Source organism: Chrysochloris asiatica, unplaced genomic scaffold, assembly GCF_000296735.1.
Source record: "Chrysochloris asiatica unplaced genomic scaffold, ChrAsi1.0 scaffold00090, whole genome shotgun sequence".
Taxonomy (NCBI): Eukaryota; Metazoa; Chordata; class Mammalia; order Afrosoricida; family Chrysochloridae; genus Chrysochloris; species Chrysochloris asiatica.
The window spans coordinates 4,575,008-4,601,954 of record NW_006408608.1 but is presented as its reverse complement, the minus strand read 5'-3'; the positions used below and the strand labels follow the sequence as shown (position 1 = coordinate 4,601,954).

Below are 26,947 nucleotides of genomic sequence, written 5' to 3'. Positions count from 1 at the left end.
AGAGTCTGGCATTTACCAGAAAATCCCCAGCCAGAGCCACCATCCCTTGGGAGTTGCTATTTGAGAGGCAGTTTTCAAGGATGGCAAGTCCCTGGGTGGAACAAATAGCTGCTAATCTAAAATTGGAGGTCTGACACTGGAAAGGGAGAGAAAGGAATAGCCAGAAATATCACCATGGAAAGCTTGTAAGCCCATCTTCTGCCTATAACTGATTGGAATACCTAAAATGGGGCTACAATGTGTCCAGTGAAGGAGGTTTCCTGAGGAGCCTCTGCATTACATGGGAGTATAGGTGGAAGCCCAAATCACATCCAGACCTTCAGAGACGGGAAATTTTCCACTTGAAAGGACAAGCAGACCAGCCGGGAGCAGCTAGAAAACCAGAAGATACCTCTTGAAAGAAGGACCTACAGGAAAAATACAAAACAATAAGGGCAGTCTGACTGTTACCACAAGAACATGCAGGTTGCTTGCCCAGGAGACATCAAGGCAAGTGGTCGGGTCCTCTCAGTGCAAATTCTCTTCCAAAACTAAGACTCAAGGGAAATATATGCTTTGATTGGCAACCATGCATGTCACCCAGAAGGGGAAGTGACCGAAGAACATCAATGAAGTGGCGAGCTAAGCCCTACATCATTCAGCAAACTACTGTGAACCCGGGTGGAGACCTGGTCAGCCAGCAGTGAGACAAGACCTGGGGACTCATGGGCTCAGAGTCAATGACACAGCCACATAGGACTAGAATGGAGAGTGGGGCTGCCAGCCAATAAAAAGAGGGCAGACAGACGCAAGAACACCCACACTTGCAGATGATACCCACTTGACCTGGCTTCAATGACTGGATGAACAGAGCTCAACCCGAAGAAGAAAGAAGAGGAAAAAAGTGTCATCTGATACAATTCGATAAACATGACCTACACTTATAAATGCAGTAGCTCAAAAGAGGAAACAAATCCTGGCTGCAAGAACTATTCCCACCCCCTCCACACAAAGGGTAGACAGGGATGGGCAACTTGGACATTGGCTACCCAAAATCGGGGGAGGGATACAAAGGTAAGAAGTGACTGGCTTACAAGCTTTCAAGAGGGAACCTAGATCCAAAGGGTGTGGAGGAAGGTAGAGTCTCCAGTGAATAGTATCCAGCCTGTCCAGGAAGGGCTGATGAAACGAAATACAGATGGCTCTCTTGTGATGCAATAGTGAATAATTGTTATCAGGACTGATTGTGAGGGTTGGAAATCTAAAGGTGGACATTTTGCAGCAAGGAGGGGAGTGATTAACTTTTCAGTCTAAGAGTGGAGGACCCTAGGACCATCAATGGAGAAAAGCGGAGAGTGGGATCCTACCCAGAGAAGCAGTGAGGCCTGAGATGGAAGCAGAGAAGACGACGTCAAGAGATGGTGTGACTTGACCTATACCTACGAATGCAATGACTCAAAAGAGGCAATAAATCCTTACAGCAAGAAACATTCTCACCCCCTCCACACACAGAGTAGACAGAGATGGGCAACTTGGACATTGGATACCCAAATGGGGAGGGGGGGACTACAAAGGCAAGAAGTGACTGGCTTACAAGCTTTCAAGAGGGAACCTAGAGCTAGGGGGCATGTAGGAAGGCAGAATCACCAGTGAGTACTATCCAATCTGTCTAGGCGGAGCTGATGAAATGAAATACAAATGGGTAACTCGCGATACTGTAGTAAATAATGGTTATCAAGACTGATTGTGAGGGTTGGAAATGCAAAGGTAGACGTTTTGTAGCAAGGAAGGGAGTGATTATTTCTCCAGTCTAGGAGCAGAGGTCTCTGGGATCATCAACGGAGAAGAGCTGAGAGCGGGACCCTACCCAGAGAAACAGGGATGCCTGAGATGGAGACAGAGAAGATGACGCGGAGTGATGAAGCGGCTGGTGACTTTGGATCCAGAGAGGGAGAGGGACTGTGGACCGAAGACTGGGGGCGGGGAGAGGAGGAAGTGTAGAGGATGGGTTTCTAGGATATACCCTTTGGTCGGAAGATGATGCATGGAGGGGATGGGAACCATGGCAATGAAATGATATACGATGGAATGAATGTAAAACTAAAGTTCTCTCATGTAAACTATCATATAATTCACAAAAAAACATTAAAAAAAAAAAAAAAAAGAGATGGTGTGGCTGGGGACTTGGGATCCAGGGAGGGAAAGGGGCTGAGGACTGTGGTGGGGGGGAGGTTGCAGGCTTACAGGGTACACCCTTTGGTTGGGTGAGAATGCATGGACGGGATGATAACTATGCCAATGAAATGATAGATGATAGAATGAATGTAAAACTAATGTTCTCCCATGTAGACTATCACACAATTCACAATAAAACATTTATTTAAAAAAAAAATTAAAAAATAAAGTTTAGGAAGATGACTGAGAGTAAAGCGGCCAGCTGGTCTGAAGTGCAGAGAGGTGTGTGTGAACTTCCAAACTTGCAATGAGTACCCATTTAACAAAGCTTGGATGGCTAGTTGACCAGAACTTGAACCAAGGAAGATAAATATGTTTGGTACTGACAACAAGTACAAATTACTATAATTTGATGAACTAGACTTTTGCCTATGAATTCAGTGACTCAAAATTCCAGTCAGAATGGAAGGATTCTTCATATCAAAGAGCACCCTTTTCTTCAGTGTACAGGGTTGATAGGGATGAGAAATGTAGACACTGGCTATCAAAAGTGGAGGTGGGGGCTACAAAGACATGAAGTGACTAGCTTACAAACGTTCATGAGTGTGCTTAGTTGCAGAATGGGGGTGGGGGACATAGAGAGCAGAATGGATAAAAAAAACAAGACCCTTCAATCTGCTGTCTACAAGAGACACATAAAAAAGATGAAGACAGCCTAAATATCCATCAACAGAAGAATGGCAAAACAAACCTTGGTACATACACACAATGGAATACTACAAAATGTTGAAGAATAAGGATGACTCTTTGAAACACTTCACAACATGGTTGAACTTGGAGGACATTATGCTGAGTGAAATTAGTCAATCACAAAAGGACAAATATTGTATGAGACCAATGTTGTTAAAAGGTAAAAAAAAAGAAAAAATTTTCTTGATAAAAGAAATAATCTATGATGGTTATGGTGGGGGAGGATTTTTCGTGGGCTTGGGGCAGACGCATGTTAACATGGGTAACAGGGGAGACAATATACAAGAGGGAAGTTAGCAGAGGAAAGATGAAGGTAGCGGAAGGCCACAAGGAGGAATGCAATAGATAAAATGAAAAGAGGTAAACATTGTGAACGGTTGGTACTTGGAGGGGATTACAGCCATGTAATGGAGCAAAGCATATGAATTGTTGAATGTGAAGCTGATGATCTGCTCTGTAAACCTTCACACAATTCACAATAAAAAGTTGAAGGAAAAAAAATAAATAAATAAAATTGGAGGTCTGAGTCCACCCAGAGGCACCTTGGAAGAAAGGTCTGGTGATCTGAAAACTCAGCCCTTGAGACCCCTATGGAGCACAGCTATACTCTAGCACATGGGGTCCCATGAGTTGAAGTCCACTGGAAGCCAATTAATTTTTTTTCTGAGATAGGAGGGGCTGGACAAGATGATCAAGTCCTACTTCCTCCTCAGGACTGAGGTCTCTGGCACGTTGGCAGCCCCTTGCTCCAGCTTATTGGTTTCATGACTACCTTTGAATGGGATGGACCACACGCAACAATTGGAGCAGAGTGTACAGGTTTGGAGTCAGGCAAACCTGGGTGAGAATCAGGCTCTGTTCCCTTGGTCTCATTGGACAAGCAGCCTCACCTCCCCATGACTCTACTTCTTTAAAACAGGATAGTACCGTGGGCCTCACTGGGTTTCTGAGAACACTCCTATAATTGTGGGGCAGGTTGGGCACAGTGCTTGGCACCTTCACCTTACTGGGGTAGGCGGACTCCCCCTCTCCTCCTCTGGTTTTTGAATCCCCTTCTATGTCCAGGTCTAGGAATACAGAGCCCTGGCCTCTGCTCCAGCAGTTGACCCTCACTGCCCCACTGTGTGCATCAGCAACCTCCCAGGCCCCCACCCCACAGCACTCTCACAGTGTGTGTAGTGAAGCCTGTAGTGAAGCCAAGCCCCTGTGGCACTCCTGCCCTCTCTGCCCTGTATAGCTCAGTCAGCCTGGGCAGTTCTGGGTGGTTTGTCAAGGACATTCTTAATGGCCACAGTCAACCGGGGTGGGGGTGGGGAGGGGAGGATGTTGATTGGTGGAGCTCACACCTGTCCAGGTGCACATGAGCTGGAGGCAAAGGAATCTCTGTTAGAGGAGGGCCAGCTGGGGCCACTGCAGGGTGGACTGGCAGAGGTGAGGGATTGCTGGGTGCGGAGCTGGGGCAAGGACTTGGGTGGGACCTGCCAAGGCCAGGGCAGTGAGGAGCCAGCACCCTACTTTTATCCTCACAAGATCTCCTTTTGGACCTGAGATTTACCTGCCTCTGCAGTCTGAGGGGGTTTTAGGGGTAGGCATGAGGGGTCAGAGCACCCCACAGTGAGAGAAGAATCCCTTAAAGAGACTGCTCTAAGCAGCAGAAGGAGCCAAGTGCCCAGGTAGGGAAGAGTGGTGGCCATAGAAGGGGGCAGGGGATCGGAGGCCAGGGATCCTGCCTGTGGCCAGGCTGCTGTTGGACCACCCAACCTGCACATCAATGACCACATGGATACCACTTCAGTGATGAGAGCACCCCCAGACCCATGTCTCCTCTTGGCATAGTGACTTTACACACACACACACACACACACACACACACACACACAGAGTCCTTTCTTTTATTTGGGAACAGGAGGATTGGACAGAGCAAGTGACGGGTAAGTTTATGGGAACAGCTTATAAGAGGTTTGTCTGTCCATCTGTTTGCTCCACAAGGAACCAGAATGGAGGAGTTAGTGGGGCTGCGTGAGGGGTCTCCAGGGAACCCTGTAACTCTGCGGGAGCTGTGGAGCCCATGTCCCCGAATTCGAAAAGGCATCCGAGGTGAGACCTGGATCCCCTCCCCCACCTTACATTTATCAGAACATCACTGCCCAGAGTCTCCTGGGTAGCAGGCAGGGAAAGAACCTGTTTGTCTGTCTGTCTGTCTGTGAGTTGGATGTGCCAGATGTTTGCCTTCTACCTTTTGGGAGATGCAGCCCCAGGACTTGATTACTGTGCCCAGCCAGTACGCAGGCCTCAACCCTGAGCTCCCACCCACTGGTGAGATGGCTGAATCTCACCCACCTGTACCAATAAGGGGACCTGGGGAGGAAGTGCCCCTTAGTGCCACAACAGGTAGCTAGCTGGGGGAGGTTGGACTTGGCACCTTTCCTTGCCACCCCCAAGTACACTGTTCACGTTGAGGTTGGGAGCATTCTCTTAAATGGAGGGCAGAGAAGATGGGGACCCCATAAAGAGGCTCTGGGGCGTGAATTGACTTGATGGTAAATAGTAACAACATGGTGGGGACGGGGAGTGTGACAGGACAAAGGCCTCTTGGCAGTGGAACAGGTGTGGTGCCCTCTATGTTGACACCTTCACCTACCATAAACTTGCTCTACCCCTCACGTGAGGCAGCGTTCCCTCCCAGTTGCCCTAGACAGGACCACCTGGCCCCATCCCCATCACTGTTGTCCATGCCCCCATTCTCCCATCTCCCACCTCCCACCCCCCGCGGGGGCTCAGACTCCATGTTCCTGCCACAGATGGCCTGGGATGGCTGAAGCAGAAGCTGTTCCGTGAAGGTGAAGACTGGCACCTCCTGATGACTTTAGGGGTGCTAATGGCCCTCATCAGCTATACCATGAACTTCGCTGTCAACCGTGTGGTTCGAGGTAATTTGGTTCTGGACCAAGGGCTTCTGGGCACACTCTTGGGGATGCCAGTGGGAAAGGAAACTTGGGTCTGTTCCTGGTTTTGCTTCTAACTCTTTCCTTCTAACATCCTGTGTGATCCTAGCAGTGTCTGGTCACCCTCTCTGTGCCTCAGTATTCTCCTGAATGTTCCAAGACTCTATCCCCATTTGAGCTCTGTGCTTACCTCTTCTGCTACTCTGCTCCCTATCCTTCCTTCAATGACCCACTTGCTCTCAGCTGCTTAACTCTCAGGGAGGCCCCTTGTCTAGACCACCAGGCATCAAACTTTCTTCCCCTGTGCCTCAGCAGGCCTTCTTCACCCTGGAAAAGGGGGTATGGGGCAGGAGGAGTCTAAGTCATCTTCTCCAGGAGATTCCCCTAGCTGCCATATTGCACACTGACTAGATGCCAAACATAGTCTGAAACCTGTCTCCTTTAATTCTCACAATGACTGTGAGCAGGGGTACCATCACTAGCCCATTTGACAGATGGGGAGACAGAGGCTCAGAGAGGTTGAATTACTTGCTCAATTAAACCCTAAAATCAAATCTATTTCCATCTAGTCAATTCTGATTCAAAACGACCTTATAGGACAGATGAGAACTGTTCCCTAGGGTGTCTGAGGCTATAAATCTTTACAAAAGCAGACAGCTTCATTTTTTTTCCAGAGGATTAGCTGGTGGATTTGAACCACCAACCTTGCAGTTAATCCACGGTGCCACCACAGTCTTGTCACTCATCTAGGAAGTGGCAAAACTGGGATCTATACTCAAGGTCCTATCTGTTGCTGTTTCTGGATACTTACTACTTACTGGGTGGTCCTGGGCACCCCCTTCTTTGAGACCCCCTTTTCTGGACAATAAATGGGCACTAGTGTCAGTCCTGAGGATTGCAGAGGCTGTGGGTGGGACCCTGATTCTTTGCCATCGCCAGCGCACAAGTGGCTATACCGGGAGATTGGGGACAGCCACCTACTCCGGTATCTCTCCTGGACTGTGTACCCCGTGGCCCTCGTCTCCTTCTCCTCGGGTTTCTCCCAAAGCATCACGCCGTTCTCTGGAGGTGAGTCTAGGATGCCATTCCTTTGCACCTTGCCCTGCAGTCCTCACTGGCCAAAGGGTCTCTAATAGGGACAGGCAGGAAGCTGTCATCCATACTATAGTCATCCAAGTCTAGCTCAGATAAGTCCTGTTGTTTGTCCAAAGTCACACAGTAAGAAGGCCAGATCCTTTAACTCCTCGGCCGCTGCCGACACTACCTGCTTTCTGGGGGTCCTCTGACCTGTGTCAGGGAGGACTGGTGACAGGTCCCCTGCAGAGCCCATGCCAAGAGCATCCTTGGGGTAGGAATGAAGGAAGAACACAGCCCCCCAGGCCTCTCAGCTCTGCCACCAGCTGCAGACCAGCAGAGAAGAGAGCCAGGGGTGAATTCAGTGGTGGCCTGAGCTCTTGTCCTGTGCCCCCCACCCCATGCAGCTGTCTGCTAGACCCAGATGGGAGGGAGTTCATGGACAATTCACTTCCTTTCTGTGACCCTCAACTTCCTCATCTGTAACACAGGTTCATGAGCCCTAACTTCACAGGGCTTGTGATGTTCTAACAAGCTCATGATATGAAAACAATTAGTACAGTGTCAAGTTAGACTGTCTAAAGACAATCCCTACTTCTGTCCCCTGTCTCATCCCCTGACAAGGTTCTGGAATCCCGGAACTGAAAACCATCCTGTCTGGTGTGATCTTGGACGATTACCTGGATATCAAGAACTTCGGGGCCAAGGTGGTGGGCCTCAGCTGCACCCTGGCCAGCGGCAGCACTGTGTTCCTGGGCAAAGTGGTACAAATGGCAAGAGCACCCCACCCTAGCCTGCCCTTCCTGCCCCCACCCTTTCCCATCACCCCATCCAGAGAGAGCTAGGTCATAGGACTCAACCAGCCCCTGCCCGCCTGGAGCTCTTTAGTCCTGGGGAACACGGTTATGGGTGGACAGCTATGCCATCACTGACCCTGAGTGAGGCTCTCTCTGAACACTGAATCCTGAAGGGAAGGGATAAGGGCCCTAGTGTGCACCCCCCTCCCCCCCCCCCCCCCCGTACCCACACTTACCCTGGGCAGGGCCCCTTCGTGCACCTATCGGTGATGATTGCCGCCTACCTGAGCCGCGTGCGTCTCAAGGCCACCAAAGAGTCTGAGGTAAGGGGTGCAGAGTAAGCCTCTATTTGAGGAATGGGTTCTCCCCTCAGCCAGAGCTCTCCAAGGGAGAAGCTGGGAGCTGAGCCCAGACCTTGGGTCCCCCCAGAACAGGAGGAAGCAAAAGGAAATGCTGGTAGTGGCTGCGGCCGTGGGCGTGGCCACAGTCTTCGCGGCGCCCTTCAGTGGTGAGACCCCTGGCGCCTGGCCCTCACGCCCTTCTCCCCAAGACGCTGGTGGTCCTCAGCTCCCTCCTTTGCCAACTGAAGGTCCTGGTGGAGGAATGAAGTTTCTGCTGCGGGTGTAGCCACCCCAGAGTTGGGATGGGGTGGGATGGGGTGGGGTGGGGTGAAGGAAGCTTCAGGGAGACAGGAGATAGACTTGGGTTTGGTCCCAGGCTCTTGAGCTCGTCTTTCTGAGCCTGGGTTTATCTGCCAAGTGGGGATCTGGCAGGCCCGACCCAGTAGGGCAGTCGTGAGCCTTCGATGACGTGAGGTCTGAGAAGACTCAGCGGGGCCGGGCACAGACATGGCTTCCCACGGTTGCTGTGTTTCCCGGATAGAGGGTCCTGGGTTCCCCTCACGTCCGCTCACAACCCCCGGGATGGAAGTCAGCTCAGCTGTAAGAGAGATCAGGATCTAGAGGCCAGGGAGGAGGCGACGCCCGAGCTCCGTGTCACCCCCAGGCGTCCTGTTCAGCATCGAGGTCTTGTCTTCCCACTATTCCGTCTGGGATTACTGGAGGTGCTTCTTTGCGGCCACCTGCGGAGCCTTCATGTTCCGCCTCCTGGCTGTCTTCAACAGCGAGCAGGGTGAGCACCGCCCACCGCCTGACCCCGCCTGCCAGGGCCGCCCTTCTTCCGGGCCTCCCCACTCCATCCCCCCACATTGGTCCCCTTTACCTTCCTCCCTCTTCTCGCCTGCTCTTCCCTCTTTCTTCCTCCTCTCCTAATTTTATTCCCTCCCTCCCTGCTTCCCCCCACACACAACTTCATCCCTTTTCCCCACCTTTCTCCTGTCTCTTCTCCCTTCGCTCTTGCTGCCCAGAGGGAGGAAGGGAGCCAACTTCTGTTGGTCATAATGGGTGGGGGCCTTTGAGGAATTGAAGGGGTGAAGCTAGGCAGGGAGGCAGAGACTAGGCTCTGGGGGTCGGAAATCTAGGAAAAGGCTTTGGGGCTGGAGTACAGGACCTGACACTACCTCCACTCCCACCTAATTCTGGACTTGGGTTTGTGACTCTGCTCCCCTCCTCCCCAGAGACCATCACTTCCCTCTTCAAAACCGGTTTCCGGGTGGATGTCCCCTTTGACCTGCCTGAGATCTTCTTCTTTGTGGTGTTGGGGTGAGTGGAGGCCTCAGGCTAGTCAACAGAGCCCCATTGGGCTGGAGAGGCTACTTGGGACAGGACTTAACTGGCCCACACCTCCAGGGCCATCTGTGGCATTCTCAGCTGTGCATACCTCTTCTGCCAGCGAACTTTCCTAGGCTTCATCAGGACCAATCGCTTCACCTCCAAATTGATGGCCACCAGGTAGGCGCTGGGCTGGGCTGGGATTTTTTTAGGGGCCCCCTCACTCCCACATCCCTGAGCCTACAACTCCTCTAGTATATAGGAACCCCACCCACTCACTGAGCCACTACCCTCCCAATGAGCCCCCAAACCCTTCCTGGAGCCCACAACCTACTGTCACTAACATCCCTCTGTAAGCTCCCACCCCTCAGGTAAGGCCCTCCCCTCACCTGAGCCCAGGTGACCCACTGAGCCTTCTCCCTTCCTCCTGCCCCAGGCTGGCCTTGTATGAGCCCCACCCCAGTCTGGCCTTCCTCCCAGACTATTTTTGTCCCAACTCACCTATCAGTCCTGTCCTTTATTGCACCCAGTGTGTGTGTATGTGTAGGGGAGACTCTCAGGTTCCTGTCCCCACTGGGCTGAGGTCTAGCCTTTGTCCCTTCTTCCGACCCCCTCTCCCCTCCTATCCTCTCTCTTCCCAGGTTCCAGCATTATTGTTAGCCCCCCAGGGGGTGGGGCTGCTTTGGCTCTAGTGAAGCTCCATTTCCCCCTCCATGGTGGGGGGAAGGTCTGCCACTGGAGCCCAGTGCCCTCTCCTTCCCCAGCAAGCCCGTGTACTCCACCCTGGCCACCTTGATCCTTGCCTCCATCACCTATCCTCCTGGTGTGGGCCGCTTCATGGCCTCTCGGGTAAGGGGCACTGGGCTGGCGGCAGAGGAAACGGGGAGTTCTTCCTCTCATTTAACTTTGCAAAACTCTTACCTGGAGCTGCCTGCAACTGTTTAACAGAAGAGGCAGCCTCAGCTCAGGGTCCCCAGCTGGGATTTGAGGCAGGTGGCATGGGAAGAGGGTCACTCCCTTGTCATGCAGAGTTCTGCCTGACCCTGCTGCAGCTGTCCATGAAGGAGCACCTGGACTCCCTGTTTGATAACAACTCGTGGGCACTCATCACCCGGAACTCATCCCCACCCTGGCCTGCAGAGCCTGACCCCCAGAACCTGTGGTTTGAGTGGTACCACCCGCAGTTCACCGTCTTTGGGACTCTTGCCTTCTTCCTAGTTATGAAGGTGGGCATCCGAGGGCCACTCACACAGGGATGTACCCAGAGCTGAGACCAGTCATAGATGGGATTAAGGGGGGGGGGTGCTTCCCATGCACAATATGCCGCCTAGAGCCAGGTCTTCCACCCAGACACCCTGATATGATTCCTGCTCATTTTGTGGACTTAGCAAGTCACTTGAGCCCTCTGATCCTCAGTCTCCTCATCTGTAAATTGGGAGTAGTTTACTTAAAGGGAAGGTTGAGAGGGAAGCAGGAAAGTACACTCAGGTATGCTCTTTCTCTCTGGGACACTCCTCTGTTTCCACCTGTAGTTCTGGATGCTGATTTTGGCCACCACGATCCCCATACCTGCTGGGTACTTCATGCCCATCTTTATCTTTGGTGAGTCTGAGGTTCTGGGGGAAAGGTTCTGGGTTATTGGGGTGGGGCCATGGCAGGGGCTCCTGGCCCACCCCATCCCTCCCTAGAGTGGTACCATGGCTGGTCACCAGGGGTAGAAGCTGTGGGAGCCGGGTCAGCCTGACTCCTACCTCCTTACCCCAAATCTGGGCCAGGAGCTGCCACTGGGCGCCTCATAGGGGAGGCCCTCTCTGTTGCCTTCCCCGAGGGTATCATAGCTGGAGGGATCACCTACCCCATCATCCCTGGGGGTTATGCCCTGGCAGGTGAGTGGCCAGGTCCCTGCTGGACTGGGCTGGAGCTGGAGCATTGTATTTTTGTATGACACAAGTGTCATCCCTGAGTCTCCCAATGAGCCCCCGCCCCTTGTGGAGGCCTGTCCCCTCCCAGAGCCCCCATTACCTTCTCTTAGCTTCTATCTTGTCCTTGATTTTCCCATCCCTTTTCCCTTTTTTATCTCCCACTCACCCAGCCCTGGCATTGGGGCACTTCCAACAGTGGCCACAAGGTGGCTTCAAGTCAAGAATCCTCTGTACAATTCCTAGAGTAGCCACACCTCTCTTACCCTCCCTGACTGGCTGGCTCTGACCTGAGCTGCCCCACTGGGCTCTGCTCCCTGTAGGGGCTGCGGCCTTCTCAGGGGCAGTGACCCACACCATCTCCACGGCTATACTGGCCTTTGAATTGACTGGCCAGATTGTGCACGCACTGCCTGTGTTGTTGGCTGTGCTGGCAGCCAATGCCATTGCCCAAAGCTGCCAGCCCTCATTCTACGAAGGCACTATCATCGTGAAGAAGCTGCCATTCCTGCCATGGATCAGAGGCCGCAACATCGGGTGAGCAATGCCCAGCTCCAGCAGACTGGTGGGGTGATGGTGTCCGGGGTGGTCTGGGGGTGGGGGGTCCCTGGACCTCAAGTCATCATCAGTCCATTTTCATTCCCACCCCACCCCCATTACCACCATCACAAGAAGCTGCCATTGTGTAGACTCCAACTCATAATGATCCCATGTGTGCCCAAGTGGGTTTTCACTGGCTGATTTGACAAGGTAGATTGCCCAACCTGGCTCCCAAGGTGCCTCTGGGTGGACTTGAAGCTCCAACCTTTCAGGTAGCAGCCAACTTGTTAACCTCTTTTCATCCCCTAGGGATGACATTTTCACAACATTTGTTGGAAGAGGAAATCAGGGCTCAGAGAGGTGTTGTGTCTTGCTCCAGGACACTCCTGTCAGCATCAGATCTGGGGGAGTCCCTCTCCCCACTCTCTGTTATGCTCAAGGGATGTTGGGGGCTAGAGGGAGGAAATAGACTTAGAGGTCCTTGCTTAACCAGACAAGATTGGGGCAACATCTGTCCAGGGAGCAGCAGAATGAAGAGACTTTAAAAGTCCCAGGTCCAGGACCCAGCTCCAGATGTGTGCTGGTTTCGAATCTCAGTTTCCCATTTATAAAGCACTGGTGGTTACTCCAGTGATTTTCAAACATTTTTGTTGTTGCTGGGGCAGGGCATGAATTAAAAAAGAAAGAAAGAAAGAAATTCTCCAATAGGCAGCCTATTGGATACAACAGAGCAAAGGGAGGCTGGTGGGGGAAAGAAAGGGGCCCAGGAGACTGGATCCAGAGTCAGATCATTAGGTGAGATCAGCCCCAGATTCTTGCCCACCTTGGGATTCCTCATTCCAGGAATCCATACTTGAGAACCACAGGTCTCTGTCTCCAGCAAAGTTCTTTAGGTCCCCCATCTCGTCTTGGGATCTGGATGTCTCCTTACCCCATCCTTCTGCCCGCAGCAACCACCCGGTGATTGTGGAGCACTTCATGAATGGTGCTATCACTGTGCTGGCCAAGGACATGTCTATGGAGGAGGTGGTCAAGGTCGTGACCTCCACAGACGTGGCTGAGTACCCCCTGGTGGAGAGCACAGGTGCCAGCAGACAACGGGAGGTCACTGGGGAGGGGGCATTCCCTTGGCTTTCCTCATGGACCTCAGGTCCAGTGATGGGTATCCCAGGTACTGGAGCTGAATCTGCGTGTGGCCTTGGGCCAGATACCTCATCTCTCTGAACCTGTCTCCTCATCAGTAACATGGAGATAGTAACCATCCTACTTTGGAGTGGTTGATGTGTTTCAGCAAGAGGAGGCTTATAAAGTGAACAGTACTCTTGGAATTATTAACCATCTTTCAGAGATGAATTCTAGGAATCAGGCCTGGTCTGCATGGAGAATGGGGGTGGGGTGATGGGACACTAATAGGGTCTTCCCAGAAGGTTTCCCCATTCAAGCTCCCTTTCAAGCACCCCCAGATACTAGATGTTCCCTCCCCTCCACTCCTGTGGCCATGAGAAAAACATAATTTTAAAGGCAAATAAATGGTGGCCCTTGTTTAAAATTAAGCTTTGTCTTGAAATAGGATCTAGCTCGTCATAATTAACTTCATTTTCTCCTCTTCTGTAAAATGCATGATAATCATTTCTGACCCTTAGGAGACACGTGAACACTTAGCGTGTAGTGTTGTTGTTGTTGTTAAGTGCCTTTGAGGCAGTTCCGACTCATAGCAACCCTGTATAGGGTTATCTTACAGCATCACACCAGGACTACATACTAGCACACAATGGTGGTGGTAGTGTGCCATGGAGCTAGTTCCGAATCATAGCGACCCTGAATAGGGTTTCCATGGCTGTAAGTCTTTACGGGAGCAAAAAGCCTCATCTTTCTATTACGGAACCGCTGGTAGTTTCGAACTGCTGACCTTGAGATTAGCAGCCCGACTCTTAACTACTATGCTACCAGAACACATAGTAGGTGTGAGTGAAAGAGTTCCTTTATGATTGTCTCTCCTGCCTCCACTTGTTCAGAATCTCAAATCCTTATGGGTGTTGTACGAAGGGCCCAGTTGCTGCAGGCCCTCCAGGCTGAGCCACCTTCCTGGGTTCCGGAACACCAGGTAAGCACTAGTGGAGTGTTCTGAGGGGCAAAGGGGGGGGCGGGGGGCAAGAGAAATGAGATAAGAGGCCAATTGACCTGTGGGAGAGGTAGTCTGAAAGGGGCAGTTTGGGAAGGGGAGACTGGCCTGGGCCCCATAATCCTCCTCCCTCTAGCGGTGTCTCCAGGATATCTTGGCTAGGAGCTGTCCCATGGAGCCTGTGACCCTTCATTTGTCCCCAGAGACCTCCTTACACCAGGTAACGGGACCGTCCGGGCACTGTGAACAGAGCAGATCCCTGGGGTAGAGAGGAAAAGCTCCCCTGGGAAACGGGCTCCAATTTCCCCCACTGGGTATGTTGCTGTCTGTGCCTCATCCTGACTTATCCAAGTCTTACTCCCAGGGAGGGTGCTCAGAGGCTAGGGAAGTGGGAGAACTTGGGAAACTGAAACCCTCTGTATTATTGGGAAAATACCTTCGCCGTTTTTACACTAGGGACTCAGAGGCAGTCCCAACTCCTCTCTACTTATGGGTGATACTGGATTACAGGTCCTTTTCTCTGAGGCCCCATCAGCCTCTTGCATGGACTCTGGGAGCCCCTGGTGGTCATAATTGACACTACAGGTCTGGGTCCCTGGTCTTCCCCAAGATGTAGGGGAGTGGACATTTCTGGGGCAGACTCTGGCCAGGGTCTCCACCTCTGCTCTAAGCCCCCAAGCTGGGGAGAGCTTGAGAGAGTGATGAAGAGGGCATCCACATCCCCAACACTTCTTGACACCCCCTCCAGGCACACAACCTCTTCGAGCTGATGAACCTTCATTCCCTCTTTGTGACGTTGCGAGGCAAAGCTGTGGGCTTCGTGTCCTGGGTGGAGGTACCAGGGTCCCCAGGGTAGAACAAAATGGAGGAGACATGCCTGAGCAGTCTAGGGGCCCAGGGTGGGGGCATCAATATCCTTCCATCTGAATTTGGGAGCAGGGCTTCTGGGATTTTGAAACGCACCCACTTCCTGGCCCAGTCTTCCTGTCAGCCCCCAGACTGGTCATCTGGGCTTGACTACTACTACCTTGCCACTCTCTGGACCAGCCCTGCCACTTTCTGGGCCTCAATGATCCCATCTGTGTAATGGGGAGGCATTAGCTCTAATATTTACCCTAGAACGTACTCTTGAGGGAATCAAATATACCTGGAGTCCCTACTCTTATTGTCTAGATCCACACTCCAAAAAAAACCCCTTTCTCTTTGTTCTAGTTGAAGAAAGCAATTTCTAACCTGACGAATCCACCGGCCCCAAAGTGAACCTGGCCAGATGCAATGGATTCTCAACTGTCTGGTGACTTCGGTTAGGTAGAGACCCTCCTTCTCTCCTCCTCATCCCAACATACTCCCGGGCCTCCAGCCTGGCTCAATTCCTTGTCAGCTGTAACCAAGCCCGGTCCCACTGCACAACCATTACATGTCGCAAGGACAAACCCCACTCAGGACAGCAGAAGCTAGTATATAGTAGGTGCTCGATGAATGTTCATCAAATTCATGGATGAAGAGGTTGGCATATAGTCACCAAGGGCAGGCACAATTACTGTATGGGGGGTGCCTGATCCCCAACCACAGGCTCCTGAGAAGAATAAAGCTGATCCCCAGAGCTCTCATCGACCTATCATTTGAGCTCCAAGAGACTTGACTTGGCACCTCGACTTACCTGCTCTGACACTGTGAACGAGCTCTTGGTGACTCTGGTGGTCAAGTGCATTGTAGTCTTGGGCCCCTGATTTCCTGCTACTCTTCACACCCCAATTTTTGGAAAGAAGATTGGGAATAAGGTCCTTAGGGCAGCCAGCCCTCCACCTAGGTCTCATGACGCTTGCCCTTGGGTGTAAGTGGGATCCTGAGCAGGGTCTCCATATGGCTTCTTGGGAGTCCACAAAGCCTTGGGCCCCTTCCATGAGGCCTCCTCAGATTGGGTGGCAGCAGGCTGACTATCTGTGTGTTCTCTAAGTCCTTCTAGATCCCCAGGAACCTAAGGATGAGCTTTCCCGTGTAAAGAATAGGCCAAGTTCACTCAAGATGACTCCATCACTTTAATGTCTTCAGAGAATCTCAAGAGATAGGAGTGGGTGCAGGATGGGGAGTGGATTCCCTGGGGTGGGCGGTACTCAGAAAGTGAGGGAGGAATAACACTCCAAACAGAGGTACAGACATCCTGGTGAGGAGAGCCGAGGAGGGGATGCTTAGCTATCAGAAAAGGCCACCCCACCTTGATGGGGCGGAAGCACAGAGGGACTGGGAAGGAACTGAGTCCCTTGGAACCAAGGCAGCATCCTAAGACCCCATCCCAAGTGGGTCTCTCAACCCCATCCATGGCTTGCCTGCCTGGGGCCTGGCTGTCAGCCCTCTGGGATGGATTGCTCTCATGTCTGAAGTGAAAGTCCTTTCACTTCATGGATGGTGGAAACCTGCCAGGGGGACGTGCCCACCTGAGCCAGGTAAAAAAGAAAGGAGAAGGAGGTATGGCTCCTACTGTGGAGGGGGGGCAGGTCCACAGAGGCACAGAGTGGTAACAAAGAGTGCTAGCTACCATCCCTAACACACCCACCCTTATGCCTGCTTGGGGGCTCAAGAAGTGCCCTGCCGTACCCTCAGTGTGTCTGGAAGCCCACTGGACCAGGTCATGGCTGTGGGTCTCACCTCAGTTATAAAACACCTCATCCTCCTCCTCAGAGAGGGAGCCGCTGTTCACCGAGGGCAGAGAACTCTGACCCAGGCCCCCCGGCAGCCGCTGCCGATGCTGCTGTTCAGGGCTAGGGGGTTGTAGGCAGGCTACTGTGCTGGGGGGCTCCTCGGGTGAGGGCCAGCCATCGGGGGAGAGGCCAGAAGAGGAGAAGGCCAGAAGACTCTCATCCTGTGAGGGGCTCAAGAAGCTGTCCTGCAGGTAGATGCTCTCCAGGTCTGCAAAACCAACAGGTGGGGGTGAGGGTGGAGTCCTGGGCCCTGCCTGTCCCCCTCTTCTGGTGTGTGCGAGTATCAGGAAGAGAGGACCTGGGTCCAGGTCCCCATTACTGCTGAGCTGTGTGACCTTGAGCAAGTCACTGAACCTCTCTGAGCCCCAGGGGGTGGTTGTTGTTAAGTGCCATCAAGTCAGTTTTGACTCATAGTGACCCTGTATAGGGTTTCCAAAGGAGCAGCTGGTGGGTTTGAACTGCTGTCCTTGTGGTAGCAGCTTGAAATCTTACAGCTGTGAGAAATGGTACACTGAGTGCTCCTCCCAGGCCTTGTCCCCTCATCTGCTCCTTAGCGTCAGAGCATTAAATGAGATAATTAATGTGCAAGCTGCACCCAGGTTCCAGGCTCTCTGAAGACCAGCAGTCACGTGGAGTTTCTGGAAAGTGGTTGGTCTGCCTGAGGCCAAGGTTCAGATCCTAGCTGATGCCTCTAGCTGTATAATCTGGGGACAGTTTCTGAGTCTCTAGGTACCTCAGTTTCCCCTGGGTGGTTGTGACAATGAAGTGCAATGCCACACATGGAGTACTCGGCACAGTGCCTGGCACATGATAAGCACTGACATCATGTATCTACTGTTATTCTTAATCTCTCTTTCATGCTTGTGTGCACTGGGTGGTGAGTGCACAGGACAAGGATCACTGGCCCCATTTCACAGATGAAGAAACTAAGGCTGAAGGAATGATCACACTACTTTTGCTCTGTTGTTTGCCCCGCCCTGGTGCACACCCCCCCAACGCCATCCCAGGCCATACCCTGTAGATGGACAATGTCCTGGGTGCTGTTCTCAGGGTGCAGCTCCTCGTCATCCAGTGAGGACCAGGCGCTCAGCGTGGCCTCTGTGATGGCAAACTGCTCAGCGACCCCTAAGTGGGGAAAATGAGGTCCAGCTCAGTGGTACCAGGACAGGCTGGGGTTAAGCATGCCCACCTACTGCCCCATTCACCTCACTCTCAGTATTGCTCCGTGCCCAGACAGTGTCTATGGGCTGAACTTGCAGAGCCCCCCTGACCCTCCATCCACACCCCCACCCCCACGCTGACCTGCAGCAAAGCGGGCCTCACGCAGCTCATCTGGGAGGCAGCAGTAACGCTCATCCTCGGCTGATGACAGTTCCCAGCCTGACCACTGGGCGCTCCAGCCTTTCCACTCGATGAGGTGGGCCACCCGGCCCCTTGCCATGGCTGTGGGCTTTGTGATGTGGTCCTTGATGCTCTGCACCACCCCTGGGGACAGTGAGGGTCAGACTCAACTCAGGGCCCTGCTCCCCAGTATCCCAACCCCCAATACTTCAGACCTACCCAGTGGCTTGTATGCCACATCCATTCAATGACCCCTGACCATTGAACACCCTGTACCCACCCAGTTCCCCATATCCTCAAAGTCCCATCCATAACCACCCAATGCCCGGTACCTACGTAATTGCACCTGTCTGGCTAGTTCCTATACTCACTCACTGCCCCTTGACCCCACTAAGTCTTACAGCCCCACTCATGGCCCCCCAGTGCCCTGCTCCCAGGCAACATCCCTGCCCACCTGGTGCTTCTTTCCCGAACCTACCACAACCCTCCTTCCCTCTCTGACAATTTCTTCAGTACCTGGGCCAGTCCCAGTTCTGCTGATGTATGATCTGATGTGTGTGGTGGTAGTGGGGGGTTGGGGGGCATGTAGGCAGGGAAGACTTCATGGACGAGGTGGGACTGGAGTTGGGTTTTGATGGATGGGCTGAGTTTGGACAGAGGCCATTTCAGGGATAAGAAGAGGATGGAGACGTGGAAGAGTGTTGAGATTGATTCCAAGACTGCTGGGTAAGACATGGGGGTACCACCAGGACAGGGGTGACAGGAGAGACGGAACCAATCGGGACAGATTAGACATCTGAAGAACCAGGCTGTGGGTCTCAGATGTCCACTTAGAGCAATGGGGGAGCCACAGCGGGAGAGTAAGCAGGTGAGTAACAGATGAGACCCACTGTTCAGGAAGAACCTCCTAGTTAAGGGTTTGGGATCAAGGGTAGAGGAAGAAGACCATCAACCACTGCAATAACCTAATCAGGGCAGGTGGGGAGGCCGGGGTGGGGGAAGAGCATTCTCAGGATTAGACCAGTTGGACCTGGACGTGACTGATAGCTGCTAAGAATGATTCAGCATCTTCATTAACCAAGACTGAGAACACAGATCTGGGAGTCATTGAGTGGGTGGGTGGGTTGTCCCTGTTGTGGGATGGAGGACACAGTGTAAGCAAATGTGGGGAAGGACGAAAGCAAGGGACACCTTAGAGAGCGGTGAGGGATTTAATAAGATGGGACAAGAGGCTAACAGGAGAAGAAAGATCTGGAAGGCGGTACTTGGGGCAGCCTAGAGCCTTAGCAGCTGCTATGCTCCCTACTGGAGCCCTTTGCTGGTCTGCACGCCAATCCCCCAGCTACTTCAGGCATTGGCTGCTATTGGACCCTGAATGAGATGGACTGACACAGTGTTTGCAATAACGGGCTCAAACATAGTAACAATCATTAGGATGGTGCATAGACAGGCAGTGTTTGGTTCTGTTGTACACAGGGTTACTATGAATCAGAGCCAACTCGACAGCACCTAACAGAAAAACAGCGCCCTTCTCTGGAGAATTGTTCTTAGCTGATGGGAGATGACTCACCCACAGATGCCTGCCCAAGGGGTTACTGAGTTCCCCCAGGGGCAGTCAATGATGTGGGTAGACAGAAGTCCAGCCGCCTTGCCCAAGTGGGATGAATCCTGAGACATCTTCCATGTTCCAGAGCTCCTCACGGGATCAGTCTGAGAGAACAAGCTTTTCCTGCAATTTTGTCTTTGCTGGGGGGCCTCTCCCAGAGTGTCCCATGACAATTCATCTTCGCTTCCAGAACTGAGCTAAGGGCCTTGACTGGAAGCTTTCATGTGCTGCACAGATCCAGGGAGACCACAGTAACAGATATCCCCTCAGAGCTGCCTGAGAATCCCAGCAATTTAACCCGTGGGATGAGGAACTCTGAGAAAGGCACTGCTCCCCCTAGACCCAGCTTGAAGCTGGAGTTAAGGAAATGTTAAAGCCAACAGGGCTGCAATTCAGTTTTGTCCCTACCACAGCTGGGGTCTAGAAGGAGTGTGACTGGGCTGCCATCCAGCCGGCCCCCTCATTCAAGCATGATAAACCCCAGCACAACAGAATGAAACATTGCCTAGTCCTACGCCATGGTCAAGATGGGTTACAGATTGGAGTGCTGTGATCCATGGGATTTTCACTGGCTGATTTTCAGAAGTAGTTCACCAGGCCTTTCTTCCTAGTCTTTCTTAGTCTAGAAGTGCCACTGAAGCCTGTATCATAGCAACAAGCATGAGGTATACTGGACAGGAATTGAACAGAGGTCTCCGGCACGGTGTGAATTCTACCACTAAGCCACACTGCCCCCAATGTCTAGGGGTGGACCAGTAAACTCCAAAGGCAAGAGAGGGGCAGCTGGAACCTACCCACAAGGGATGAGGTGGCCAGGGCTGCCACATTGTAGTTGCTGGAGCAGGATCTGGAGTCAGACAGGTAGCCATTGGTGGTCTGGAAGCACCTCTGTAGAAGGAGAGAAAGAATAAGAGGGTGGGGCAGATCTGACAGGTGACACCCCCTCCCCCATGACCAATATAACCCCCTATTACCAGGTCCCCTGGACAATGGACAAGGACAGGATAAGTAAAGCCAGGGAATTTCTACCAACTCTATCAAGGACCACTTCCATCCCCTGTCTTCATCAGCTCCCCTCCCACAGGGTTGGCAGGATTGTGTGTTCAAACTGGGCACGGCGGAAGGACAGACAATGGTGTCCGCTATGGATGGCTAGGCTGGGGCACAGGCAAGTCCACTGACCTGCCAAGGATCCCAACAGAAATCCATCTGCTTGTCCTAAAACAAGAGAAAAAGGATCATGTAGGACCCAGAGTTCTGGAGCCCTGGATGGTGGTGTGGGTCAGTCCACTTGGGGCTCTGCTCTAGTGTCCCATGCAGAGAAAGGCAGAGGATACCGGGGAAGGATCACACCTGGGATGGAGCTTTGACTAAGCCATCTAACCAGGTATTTAAAAAAAAATTTTTTTTGCTGTAAATAATTTTCTTTCTTTTTAATGCTTTATTGTGAATTATGTGATAGTTTACATGGGAGAACATTAGCTTTACATTCATCCTATTGTATATCATTTCATTGCCATGGTTACAATCCCCTCCATGCATCATCAACCAACCAAAGGGTATATCCTACAAGCCTTCCCCCCGCCCCCCGCCCCCACCCCGGTCATCAGCACACAGCCCCTCTCCCTCTCTGAGTCTAAAGTCCCCAGCCGCTCCATCTTTCCACGTCATCATCTCTGTCTCCATCTCTGGTGTCACTGCTTTTCTGGGTAGGGTCCCGCGCTCCACTCTCCTCTCTTGATCCCAGTGACGTCCACTCCTAGACTGCAAAGTCAATCACACCCCTCCTTTTGCTACAAAAAGTCTACCTTTACATTTCCAACCCTCACAATCAGTCCTGATAACAATTATTCATTATTGTAGCACAAGAGACCTATCCGCATCTCCTTTCATCAGCCCCACCCAGACAGAGTGGAGATTCTACCTCAGTGGAGATTCTACCTTCCTCCACGCCCGCTGGATCTAGGCTCCCTCTTAAAAGCTTATAAGCCAGTCACTTCTTGCCTTTGTAGCCCCACCATTTTCGGTAGCCAGTGTCCAAGTTGCCCATCCATGTCTACTCTGTGTATGGAGGGGGTGGGAATGTTCTTCGCTGTACAGACTTGTTCCCTCTTTTGAGCTACTGCATCCATATGTGTAGGTCAAGTTCATCAAATTGTATCAGTCTTTCTTTCAAGAAGTATCTTCTGTTCTTCTAGCTGCTCCCGGCTGGTCTGCTTGTCTTTTCAAGTGGAAATTTCCCACCTCAGAAGATTCTGGATGCGGCTCAGGATTCCACCTATAGTCTTATGTATTGCAGAGGCTCCGCAGGAAGCCTCCTTCACTGGGCATGTTGTAGCCCCATTTTAGGAATTCCAATCAGTTATAGGCAGAAGACGGACTTACAAGCTTTCTATGGTGATATTTCTGGCTATTCCTGTGTCTCCGCCTCAAGTGTCTATTTTATAATGGTATGCCAGGGAAACCAAGATTCAAAAGACAGCCAAGCATCTTAACATTATTTCCCCTGTTTTCCCCATTCCAACCATGCCTCAATCCCTGATTCCCAGAACTCTGTTGTTCCAAGGTTGTGCATATATCATTATTTACCTCTGTCCCACTTAGCCCATGCAAATCTGCCTAATTTTTTCCCATCCACTTTGTTCTTCCATTCCCCTCCCCCTTCTTGTGTATTGCCCTCTCCCTAGCACCCAAACTATTCTGTGTCTATTCCCTGCCCTGTGCTCCACCTTCCCCTCCTTCCCCTTGCCCCACCCCCACATCCCGGTAACCAGCAAAGAATCCCCACCACCCCCCTTTAGTATTGGTTCTTTTTCTTAGTCTTTTACAGTAGTGGTCCTATGCAGTATTTCTCTTTTTGTGACTGACTAATTTCACTCAATATAATGTCCTCAAGGTTCATCCATGTTATGCAGTGGCTTGCAGCTTCCTTGTTATTCTTCAAGTTAACATAATATTCCTTTGTGTGTATGTACCACAGTTTGTTTATCCATTTTTCAGTTGATGGCACTTAGGCTATCTCCATCTTTTTGCTATTGTAAATAGTGCTGCTATGAACATTGGTATGCAATATCTACTCATGTTATGACTTGTATTTCTTGTGGGTAAATACCAAGTAGAGGAATTTCTGGATCATAAGGTATTTCTATTTCCAACTTTCCAGAGAAGTTGGACCATTTTGCAATCGCACCAGCAATGTAGGAGTGTCCCTGTCTCTCCACATTTAACCGGGCATTCTTAGACTAGTGACTTAACATCTCAGATCCTCAGTTTCTCCCTCTGTAAAATACCTGGAGTAGCATAAATAACTTAGATAAATTCCTAGCACAATATTTGTCATGTGGTGGATATTCCAAAAAGGAAGAGGGGTTAATTCTATCCACCGGTGGGTTCAAACCACAACCCTGGGGCAAGGGTGGTAATTATGCAGCAGGATTTGGAGCCCCTAGCAAGATAATCCATATGACCTGAGTCCCTCATTCCAGGAAGAAATGAAGGCTGCTGAAGAATTTGTAGGCTAGTAACAAAAATTGTTATCTGCAAGGCTGAGTTAATTTGAGTGGAGACCTTCAGAGCAGGAATCTCTTTCCTAAACAAGCCTGGTCCAATCCCTGTATGCCCAGCACAATTCAGACCCCCATCTTGCTGGAGGGTCTTGGACCCCATAGGAAGTAGAGGAAATCACAGTGATTCCTGATCCCTTTGGGGAGCTACAGTGGACAGGCCAGGAACCAGCTCACAGGCAGGGGTGAAGGGAGGGAGGGAGTGTGACCAGTTTACCTTGCCAGTGACATGGTCAGGAGCAGTGGTGGGCGGGTGGCTGGAGGGCAGGTCTGTGCCCTGGGGCATAGGGCAGTCCTTGTGGGCACTTGTGAACAGATCTGAAAATAAAAAGGACAGGAGGAATTTATAAAATGCAGCCCTCTACTGCTTATAAAAGAACTCTGGTAGCATAGTGGTTAAGAGTCAGGCTGTTAACCTTAGGGTCAGCGGTTCAAAACTACTAGCCATTCTGTGGGAGACACATGAGGCTTTCTGCTCTGATAAAGATTTACAGCCTCTGAAACCCTATACAGGGTTGCTATGAGTCGGAACCAACTCCTCAGCTCACCTCTACCACTGCTTATAAATCCCTTCCATTAATCCTGGTAATGTGTATTACTTTATTCTACCCCACTGTCATTCACAGACGAGAAAACAAAGACCTGAGTCTCCAGCAGGTGAGGAGAAGCTCAGCCATACTCCTACAACATGTGCCTTCTTTAGGAATTTCTTGCCCTATCTTCTTCATACACACACACACACACACACACACACACACACACGTATGGCGATGAAAATATACACAGTAAAACATTTGCCAATGTTAATAACTTTGACATTTACAATTCAATGACATTGATTACATTTCCATATTGTGCCACCATATGGCTATCTTTTCCCCAATCCTGGTGTGGCACTGCTAGGATAAACACCGGACTACAAGGTCCATTTGAACCACAAGGTTGGAGGTTCAAATAAACCAGCCACTCCTTGGAAACCCTATACAGGGTCATTATGAGTTGGAACTAACTCAACTGCACTTAATAACTAACAAAAACTCAATGTCTCCCCCAAAAATCTACCTCTTTCTTCCTCTCTGACCTCAGTCTTGGTAACTATTAAATTTGCTTATTTCATGTAGGTGAGATCAGACAGTATTTGTCATTTTGCAATTGACTTATTTCACTCAGCATGATGTTTTCAAGGTTGGAAACAAAGAGGAAGGATCAGTAGTTGGAAAATATGTCCTCAGTAGTAGAAATGATGCTAGACATCGCATGACAGAATTTTGCAAGACCAATGACTTCCTCATTGCAAATATCTTTTTAAAACAACATAAAAGGTGACTATACAAATGGACCTCACCAGATGGAATACACAGGAATCAAACTGACTACATCTGTGGTTAGTGATGGTGTAAAAGTTCAATATCATCAGCCAAAATGAGGTCAGGGGCAGAATGTGGAACAGACTATCAATTGCTCATATGAAACTTCAGGCTGAAGCTAAAGAAAATTAAAGCAAGCTCATGAGAGCCAAAATATGACCTTAAGCATATCCCACCTGAATTTAGAGATCATCTCAAGAGCAGATTTGATGCATTAGACACTAATGAACAAACACCAGAAGAGTTGTGGGATGACATAAAAAATATACAGGACAAAAGCAACATTAAAAAGACAGGAACCCTGAGCGGCTACAGGAACTGAAGATACTTCTTGAAACAAAGATCAGCAGGACAAAAAGAGAAGAAGCACACTGTTTGGCTGTTATAGGAACAAGCAAGCTGTTCACCTGGGAGCCATCAAGGCAAGAAAAGTCAACCCATCAAGATAAAACCACTTCCAAGACCGAAACTCAAGGAGAACACACGAGCAGGCTTCTAAGCTCACTACTTGTGAGCTTCAGTCTACTTGTGAGTGGAAGTGTGGCAAAGGCAGTAGTGAACACATGGGCTGAGTTCTACCATGTTCCATAGACTCCTGTCAACTTTGAGATGAGAGAAAAAGGACGAAGGACTGGTTGGTCCGAAGTGTGGTGAGACCTGAGGATTCCTAAATCCATGGACAAGGACATAGCCACAGAGGATTAGAGCCAAGAGTGAAGCGTCCAGCTGATATGAAGTGAGGGGAGACTCACAAGAATGCCCCAACTTGCAGATAGTACTCATTTGACCTAGCTTGGATGGCTTGCTGATCAAAACTCGACTAGAGGAAGATAAAGAGGTTTGATGCAGGAAGCAAGTGTAAATTGCTACAATTTGATGATCTTGACCTTTGCTTATGGATGTAGTTGCTCAAAATTCTAACTGAGAGGGAAGGAGTCTTCACATTAAGGATCAAGCCTATCCCCTCAGTACACAGGGTTGATAGGGACAGGCAACTTAGACATTGGCTAACAAAAATGGGGGGGGGGGCTATAAAGGCATGAAATGTCTGGCTTACACATTTTCAAGAGTGTGCTTAGTTTCAGAATGAAGCAGGTTAGGTAGAATCATCTACCTTTCATCTTATCTAGATGGGTCTGGTGAAAAGGGATGGAGGAGGATGGGGATAGGATTCTTTTGATTCAAAAGTGAGTAACTATTATCATGACTAATGGCAATTGTCACAACTGTAAATGGAGAAGATGTGTAACAAAAAGAGGGGCGTAGTTAATCTTTCATTCTAGGAACCAAGGACCCTAAGATCATCAAGAGGGAAGAGTATGAGCAGAGCCTAGGATCCTAACCTGAGAAACAGCGACACCAGAGATGGAGACAGAGGTGATGGCATGGAGAGACAGAACAGCTGAGGACTCTAGACCCATGGAAAGAGTTGGGCTGTGTGCCAGCGGGCAGGCAGCTGACTTGAAAAATATGCCCTTTGATCATTAAAATGAGTATATATTTTCTGTGTGTTTTGTATACATCAGAAAAAAAAAGGAGGAAATAGAGGCAAATACTGTTAACAGATGGTGCATGAAGGGGATTGTAATCATTGCAATGGAACAAAAAATGATTGGTTGAGTGCAAAACTGTTATTTCAATTCACAATAAAAGCTTTTAAAAAAAGAAACAAAGACCAAAATGGATGTCAGAAGAGACTCTAAAACTTGATTTCCGTGTAGAGATGCTAACACGACAGGAAAAAATGAGGAAAGTTTCAAGGGGCAGCTGGAGATGACAAAGTCAAGTATTATAATGAAATGTGCAAAGACCTGGAGTTAGAAAACCCAAAGGGAAGAACATGCTCAGCATGCATAGTCACTGTACCAAAAAGAAACGGTCAATGTGCAACCATGTCAAGAGGTAGCATATGATTAGGACCGATGGTACTAAAGGAAGAAATTCAAGTTGCACTGATGGCACTGGCAAGAAACAAGGCTTCAGGAATTAACAGAAAGCAAACTGAAAAATTTCAACAAACTTTTGGAGGCACTCACTCATCTATGCCAAGAAAGCTAGATGACAGCTACACAGCCAACTGATTGGAAGAGATTCATATTTGTGCCCATTCCAAAGAGACGTGACCCAACAGAATGCAGAAATCATGAAACAATCTCATAAATATCACATGTAAGTAAAATTTTGCTGAACATAATGCAAAAAGTGACAGCAACAATACATCGACAGAGAACTGTCAGAAACTCAAACCAGGTTCAGAAGAGGATGAGGAATGAAGGGTATCATTACTGACATCAAACAGATCTTGTTTGAAAGCAGAGAATGCCAGAAAGATGTTTACTTGTGCTTTATTGACCATGCAAAGGCATTCGACTATGTGTATAATGAGAAGCCATGGATAAC

General features: G+C 50.3%; 2 protein-coding genes across 3 annotated transcripts in view; one reads left to right on the top strand and one right to left on the bottom strand.

Annotated features, from left to right (window-relative positions):
- The first annotated feature begins 4,901 nt into the window (after nucleotides 1-4,901).
- Nucleotides 4,902-15,231, top strand: CLCNKB (chloride channel, voltage-sensitive Kb). Of its 2 annotated transcripts, XM_006866352.1 has the most exons (19): nucleotides 4,902-5,001; nucleotides 5,706-5,834; nucleotides 6,789-6,917; nucleotides 7,548-7,687; nucleotides 7,966-8,043; nucleotides 8,150-8,228; nucleotides 8,726-8,851; nucleotides 9,297-9,381; nucleotides 9,469-9,570; nucleotides 10,155-10,239; nucleotides 10,443-10,616; nucleotides 10,923-10,992; nucleotides 11,166-11,276; nucleotides 11,633-11,846; nucleotides 12,800-12,933; nucleotides 13,865-13,953; nucleotides 14,108-14,191; nucleotides 14,720-14,806; nucleotides 15,184-15,231. In XM_006866352.1, the coding sequence occupies exons 1-19, from the start codon at nucleotides 4,902-4,904 to the stop codon at nucleotides 15,229-15,231; spliced, it is 2,064 nt and encodes a 687-aa protein (XP_006866414.1). The 2 variants fall into 2 exon arrangements, with proteins under 2 accessions (XP_006866414.1, XP_006866415.1); XM_006866353.1 differs by lacking the exon at nucleotides 6,789-6,917.
- Nucleotides 15,232-16,618: 1,387 nt separating this feature from the next.
- The window catches only part of FAM131C (family with sequence similarity 131, member C), a 99,605-nt gene continuing 89,276 nt past the window's right edge, over nucleotides 16,619-26,947 (bottom strand). The window contains exons 6-11 of the mRNA XM_006866414.1: nucleotides 23,398-23,498; nucleotides 20,800-20,835; nucleotides 20,412-20,505; nucleotides 17,973-18,155; nucleotides 17,685-17,795; nucleotides 16,619-16,878 (exon numbers count right to left, since the gene is read on the bottom strand). Of these exons, the coding sequence (XP_006866476.1) occupies nucleotides 16,619-16,878; nucleotides 17,685-17,795; nucleotides 17,973-18,155; nucleotides 20,412-20,505; nucleotides 20,800-20,835; nucleotides 23,398-23,498 (785 nt within the window). The remainder of the gene's footprint in view (nucleotides 16,879-17,684; nucleotides 17,796-17,972; nucleotides 18,156-20,411; nucleotides 20,506-20,799; nucleotides 20,836-23,397; nucleotides 23,499-26,947) is intronic.